The sequence below is a fragment of the Egretta garzetta genome, unplaced genomic scaffold (assembly GCF_000687185.1).
Source record: "Egretta garzetta isolate BGI_Z169 unplaced genomic scaffold, ASM68718v1 scaffold130, whole genome shotgun sequence".
NCBI classification, from domain to species: domain Eukaryota; kingdom Metazoa; phylum Chordata; class Aves; order Pelecaniformes; family Ardeidae; genus Egretta; species Egretta garzetta.
In genome coordinates this window covers 1,640,876-1,647,210 of record NW_009258284.1, presented here as the reverse complement: position 1 = coordinate 1,647,210, position 6,335 = coordinate 1,640,876, and the positions used below count along the sequence as shown (strand labels likewise).

Sequence of the window (6,335 nt, the reverse complement as noted above, 5' to 3'; positions counted from 1 at the left end):
GCGGCGATCGCGGGAAGAGGGCTGGGTTTCGTGGGGCGAGCGCCCCTTTACAGGAATCCGCGTTTTGTGGGGGTCGCTTGGTTGGTGCCTGAAGCATGCACCACGCAGCAAAGCCGCTGGCTGAAACAAAAGTGCTGGATTTCTTCCTTAATAAACCGTGAGTCCAGGCCTGGAGCTTCTGCAATAGAAAGGAGCACGGTGTCGGTCTTTCGGGTTTAATAATAGCTTCCTGGTGATGCTTGGTAAAATTATGGGGATTTTAGGGACTCGTTTCTGTCGGGAATGCTGAACCCGGTTTAGGGTATACGGCTAAACACTGTGCTTCAAGTGCTGCCTTAGGCCTGTCAGCCTGGATGATTGTGTCAGTCTTGGCTGGCGGCTGTCACATGAATTTGGGCACCCAGTACTGCACCCTGTTCTGCTGAGGCCAGCTTCTCGTTCAGTTACCCCATCAGCTTGTTGTCCTGCATTGGTTTCCCTGGGGTTGGTTTTTTTTAAGATAGTGAAACGAGCCTAATCAGGCTTCTGTTAATTTTGTGTCTTCTCGGGAGTAAACTGACAGATATAATTTTAATGAAATCATGGTGACAAGCCTTTCCTGGGGTGGTATTGCGCTTGTGTGGTGGAGAGAATACTGAAATTGGCAGGGGAGGGTCAGGCAAAAGCTAGGCCTGTGGCATGTGTTGCAAATGATGTTGCAGTTCAGCTTGTCCGTGCTGAGACACCGAGCGCCTACGTCAGTCTGTCCAGCTACGCCAAGCGATGTAAAAACGAGCCTGATTTGAGAACTGGCTTGAGGAACTTTTGCGAGCTTAGCCACGTTAGGCAGGGAGAGCAACTCTTGAATGAGCATCTGGTGGTGTTAGAGAATAGGAGGCAGTCGGGTAAACTGGCTCTAGCATGATTTTTTTCTGATGTGTGTTGGTTTTGTTTGGTTTTTTTTTTTTTTTCATCCAAAGGCAAATCAAATCTAGGGTCTGCATCAGATACAGGATCTTAGCTGTTGGGGGCTGTTGGGGTCGTGAGCTGGAGTTCTTCCTTCTTCTCACCTTCTGCTGTAGGTTTGTGCTTCTCTGAGAGCTTGTGGAGCATCCGCACAAACTCTGCCAGGCATTCGGTAGGCTGCACTTGAGTGAAATAGGCCTGACTGTAGAATTCTGATACAGACCATCTCTGTTATGCTGGTGGCTTTTTAGACTAAAACTTGGGGTTTGGATTAAACGTAGGGGTTTTGCCTAAAACACTGAGGGGAGGTTTTCTGTCAAAGTGGGAAAGAAATGACGGAGTGGTACTCACTAAATCACCTTCTAACTCGCTGAGCACTCTTTCTGCAGCAGTAAAATCTGGCAAAGTGCAAATTCACTGAACCTGACTGTTAAGGTGCAGAAAATGTCTTTTCCATCTACTGTTCCTCCAGTGCTTGGGAGTTGCTTCCCGTTTTTCTGGGGAAAATGCCATTGAACCCATCATTAATAGTAATTAAAAAACTCTAATTGTCATCTTTATCTGTTATTCAACACAGTGGATGCTGGGTTTTCTCAGAAGAACTTGGTTTTTCTTCCATTTCTTCTTCTTTGCCTTCTTCCCACTCGTTGTCCAGTTTCCTTGGCAAATGTGGTCTGAATAGTGTCACACAATGTTGCCCGCCTTCTGATCACCAAGTAACACTTCCCTGACATCACTTTAGCTTCCGCATCTGGCTGAATGAAGGAATGACGCCTGTCAGCTGCAGCCTTTCTCAGCGAGATAGCGAGGCTCTACGTGCCAGAGGGAGTCAAAAATTGACTGACTGTGTCTTGGGTGCTGCCCTTCCTAAAAGTAGAGGGGTTTTTAGCGCTCCTTGCAAACTGAGTGTGTAGTTTCACACGTGCGTGAGCTAGCATAGTGGCTAGTACAACTGTTTTCCCACTGTTGTAATTTCACAGTGATCCTTGGGTTAGCGTAGCAGAATGGTGTGAGTAAAACACCCTAATAACCAGATCACTCTATATATTATTCCTCCTTTAATATGGATTTTATCTTCCTAGTTCCGTATTGCCAAGCCAGTTGTCTAGAAAAAAAGTATGTTGAAAATGCCCATTGGCTTACTTGAGGAATCCTGGGTATGCCTGATGCTCCAGCATTTTGGCATGCTTTTATACGCAGTTCGTAACTGCAGCGTGATTAAATTTAAGGTTACATGAATGGTCAAGGTGCTGGAGTGATTAAATTTAAGGTTACATGAATGGTCAAGGTGCTGGAGTGATTAAATTTAAGGTTACATGAATGGTCAAGGTGCTGGAGTGCTCCTTATTTAATGGTTCTTACCAGTGGTATTGGACTAATAAGCACATTTGATGTGTACTGTGGACAGCATGTGAGCTTTCCACCAGAGGAGTGTTTTCTCTGATTTGGTGGGGAATTTGGGGTGGCGAGTGGCTTGTTTTTAAACTCAAATCTCCCCAGCAGGGTACCTTAAAGTTTGATTTCCAATTTGGCCACACAAAGTTCTGTCCTCTTACAGCTTCTTGCTGTAAGGAAACTAGGGTATTAGTGCACGCTGGAAGGAACAATCTAAGACTTTCTGTGCAGGAGAACGTGGATGGTACAGCTAATGGCACGTGCTTTGTGCGCACGTTTACGTGGCTGGCTGTGCTGCTGTACTGGTTTGCAGCATAGGGTGAGGGTTCTGTTTGACACCAGAGTCGGTCAGCACGTGTAACACCCTGGGATAGCGAACTCTGTGTAATGTCTTCCTTTTGAGACTTCATGAAGAAAGCAGAGCTGTTTGAACAAGATAATTAAATCTCTCTGGTCTTCCGGAGGCTCTTTCAGTAAGGCACAGAACTTGCAAAGCATAGTTCCTTGAAGTAGTTTGTATTTCCATGTGTGTGGAGTATCTCTTCAGTAGCCTCCTATTTAATCTTGTAAATCACTTCAGCTTTTAAGTTTTCCCACAAAAAGATCTTGAACGCCGTGTATTGGGTTTTTCCCCATTTTTTTATCTCGTCAATACCTCTGCATCACTTTTGGTTGGTGATCTCGTGGGCATCGGAAAAGCAAAGGATTCTCCTCTTGCTCTGCTGTGAGATCAAAACCTGCCATTTTTTTTAAGGCCACGAGTTATGCGAGGTGGATAGGGGATTACGCATTGCATACTGCTGCAATTTATGGCTGACATGAGTCTATGCATTTTTTGATTTATTGACAGTGAAGAATGCGAGACCTAACGGCTCGGTTAACGAGCAGTCTGCTGCGGTTCCCAGAGGTCACTCTTCAGGCACTTGGGGAAGATGAGAGAACCCTCGATTCTCTGCTGTGCGGGAAGTTTTCTGGAGGTGAGCATTTTCCTTTAAATTTGATCTTGGTATAAAGTTATCACTGCCCGGAGGTTACCTGAAGCATAGGGTCATAGTGTCAGGTGTGTCAGGTTGGTGCTGTTAAGCTGCACCAGGTTTTGAGAGAAGAAAAAGGCTGCTTTAACTGTCAAATCTGCCAATACTAAAACATTTGTACAGTTGATGTAGTTCAGTGAAACAAAACGTGTTCAATTTTTTCTGTGATCAGCACCTGTTAAAGTTTAAATTCACTCCTGCGGTGCCCAACTTCTTGTTGGAAGTTCAAATCTCTGCCCAAAGTAGGCACGTGTCAAGTAAAATCAATAAACTAGAAATGAAGTGGCTTGGACTTGTTATATTTGAAATATTCTTTAAGACTTGTGTTCCCGAATGTCTTTAGATGATTTAGAGCAAAACCAAGCCAAATATGGTCTAAGACTATAGATGGATAGATTGTAATCTTTATCCCAAACAGTCAGCATTCTTCAGTGTAGGAGTGACAAGTACAAATGCAGAATAATGAGGTGGTTAATTTTAAGATGTATTTTGCTTGAGGATTTCAGTGGGTGATTTTAAGGAATTGACCAGAAGTAGGTAAGTCGGCCTTCTGTTTGGTACTTTCATTGAAGGGAAGGGGCAGTGACCGTCATTTTTTCAGTTGTTTTCAGTCTCCTCTCAGGAATTTGCTTTAGTCAGCTTTCTTCTCTCTTCCAGGGAGAAATGGTCTAGCGTGGCTGGCGCGTGGTCCTCAACTTGAGGTCGTGAAGGCTGTGACAGGAGAGCGGCTCTCTGCATACCGTTTCAGAGGAGTAAATGATCAGCCTCCCACTGTTCGTGTGGTAAAGGAGTTTTCCTGGCAGAAGAGAACTGGACTGCTGGTTGGGTTGGAAGAAGCAGAGGGAAGCATTCTCTGTCTGTACGACCCTGGAATATCAAGAGTGGTTAAAGCAGTTGTTCTTCCGGGAAGGGTGCGTACTTTTTAATTGGAGGAATGAAGCTTTTGTGGTGTTAGGTGCTGCATCATGCTGTTTTGGGAAAAGCTTTGGCATGTCTCTTTGTAGGAGGCATTTTTTTCTATATTGCATTATATCCTTCAGAGGATCCAGTCAAGAGAGCCTTGCTGTAAAATCTTGGGCTTACCGGTGCCGTTTTCTTTTGAGTTTGCTGATAGTAAAACAGTTTTTCTGGTTTTATTCTCCACTTGCAGCACAAAAAGGTATTGAAACTAACTTTTTTTTTTTGGTCAGAGTGGAAAAAGAAAGAACCCCCCACTCTTTGACATGTCTGTAACATACATTCCCTAAATGGTTAATTTCTGTCAGAAATAGTGTCTTTCAAGTATTTTGAACTTCTGTAGTTGTGCTGTAAATGACTTAACACAATCCCATGAATCTCAGACTCGCAAGCAGGTGACTTCAGAGCAGAACACATTTTTATGTTGACTTAGGATAGGAAAAAAGAGTCTTTAGTGGGTTATCAGACAGATTTTTGAAAGATTGACTTTCAGACTCAAGTCCTTGAATCTCTGCTTATATATACATGTATGAGCACGTTTGGTCTGTTAATTTCACTCATGCGGTGCCCATTTGAAGATAACTTCTTGTTGAAGTCCAAATCCCTGCCCAAAGTAGGCACGTGTCAGGTAAAATCAAGAAACTAGAAATGAAGTGGCTTGGACTTGTTCCATTTGAAGTGTGCTTTAAGACTTGTACTCCCGTATGTGTTTAGACGATTTAGAGCAAACCCAAGCCAAATACGGTCTAAAGACTACAGGTGGATAGATTGTAATCTTTACGCCGAACCGTGGGAATTCTTCAGTGCAGGAGTGACAAGTACAAATGCAGGATGATGAGGTGGTTAATTTTAAGATGTATTGCTTGAGGCTTTCAGTGGGCGATGTTAAGTAATTGACGGGAAGCAGGTAAGTCAGCCTTCCTCTGTTTGGTGCTTTCATTGAAGGGAAGGGGCAGTGCCCGTGATTTCTTTCAGTTGTTTTCAATCTCCTCTGAGGAATTTGCTTTAGTCAGCTTTCTTCTCTCTTCCAGGGAGAAATGGCCTAGCGTGGCTGGCGTGTGGTCCTCAACTTGAGGTCGTGAAGGCTGTGACAGGAGAGCGGCTCTCTGCATACCGTTTCAGAGGAGTAAATGATCAGCCTCCCACTGTTCGTGTGGTAAAGGAGTTTTCCTGGCAGAAGAGAACTGGACTGCTGGTTGGGTTGGAAGAAGCAGAGGGAAGCATTCTCTGTCTGTACGACCCTGGAATATCAAGAGTGGTTAAAGCAGTTGTTCTTCCGGGAAGGGTGCGTACTTTTTAATTGGAGGAATGAAGCTTTTGTGGTGTTAGGTGCTGCATCATGCTGTTTTGGGAAAAGCTTTGGCATGTCTCTTTGTAGGAGGCATTTTTTTCTATATTGCATTATATCCTTCAGAGGATCCAGTCAAGAGAGCCTTGCTGTAAAATCTTGGGCTTACCGGTGCCGTTTTCTTTTGAGTTTGCTGATAGTAAAACAGTTTTTCTGGTTTTATTCTCCACTTGCAGCACAAAAAGGTATTGAAACTAACTTTTTTTTTTTGGTCAGAGTGGAAAAAGAAAGAACCCCCCACTCTTTGACATGTCTGTAACATACATTCCCTAAATGGTTAATTTCTGTCAGAAATAGTGTCTTTCAAGTATTTTGAACTTCTGTAGTTGTGCTGTAAATGACTTAACACAATCCCATGAATCTCAGACTCGCAAGCAGGTGACTTCAGAGCAGAACACATTTTTATGTTGACTTAGGATAGGAAAAAAGAGTCTTTAGTGGGTTATCAGACAGATTTTTGAAAGATTGACTTTCAGACTCAAGTCCTTGAATCTCTGCTTATATATACATGTATGAGCACGTTTGGTCTGTTGCTTTCATTTTGCTTCCTATCTTTCTGCTGTTAGGTGAGTTAGACCAGCATAGGTCCGTTTCTGGACTATTCTCTGTGTGGGTGTATCTTCTGTGGACAACTAAGTTGTACAGGTTAACACTAT

General features: G+C 43.6%; 1 protein-coding gene across 3 annotated transcripts in view; it reads left to right on the top strand.

Annotated features, from left to right (window-relative positions):
* The first annotated feature begins 21 nt into the window (after positions 1 to 21).
* AHCTF1 (AT-hook containing transcription factor 1) overlaps positions 22 to 6,335 on the top strand; it is a 43,899-nt gene continuing 37,585 nt past the window's right edge. For 2 of the 3 annotated variants that reach the window (XM_035892230.1, XM_035892234.1), the window contains exons 1-3: positions 22 to 157; positions 3,191 to 3,317; positions 4,032 to 4,285. In XM_035892230.1, coding sequence (XP_035748123.1) covers positions 3,197 to 3,317; positions 4,032 to 4,285 — 375 coding nt within the window. In that variant the 5' untranslated portion in view covers positions 22 to 157; positions 3,191 to 3,196. Of the gene's footprint in view, positions 158 to 3,190; positions 3,318 to 4,031; positions 4,286 to 5,362; positions 5,617 to 6,335 lie in introns of all 3 variants that reach the window. The other variant, XM_035892245.1, reaches the window with a different exon arrangement.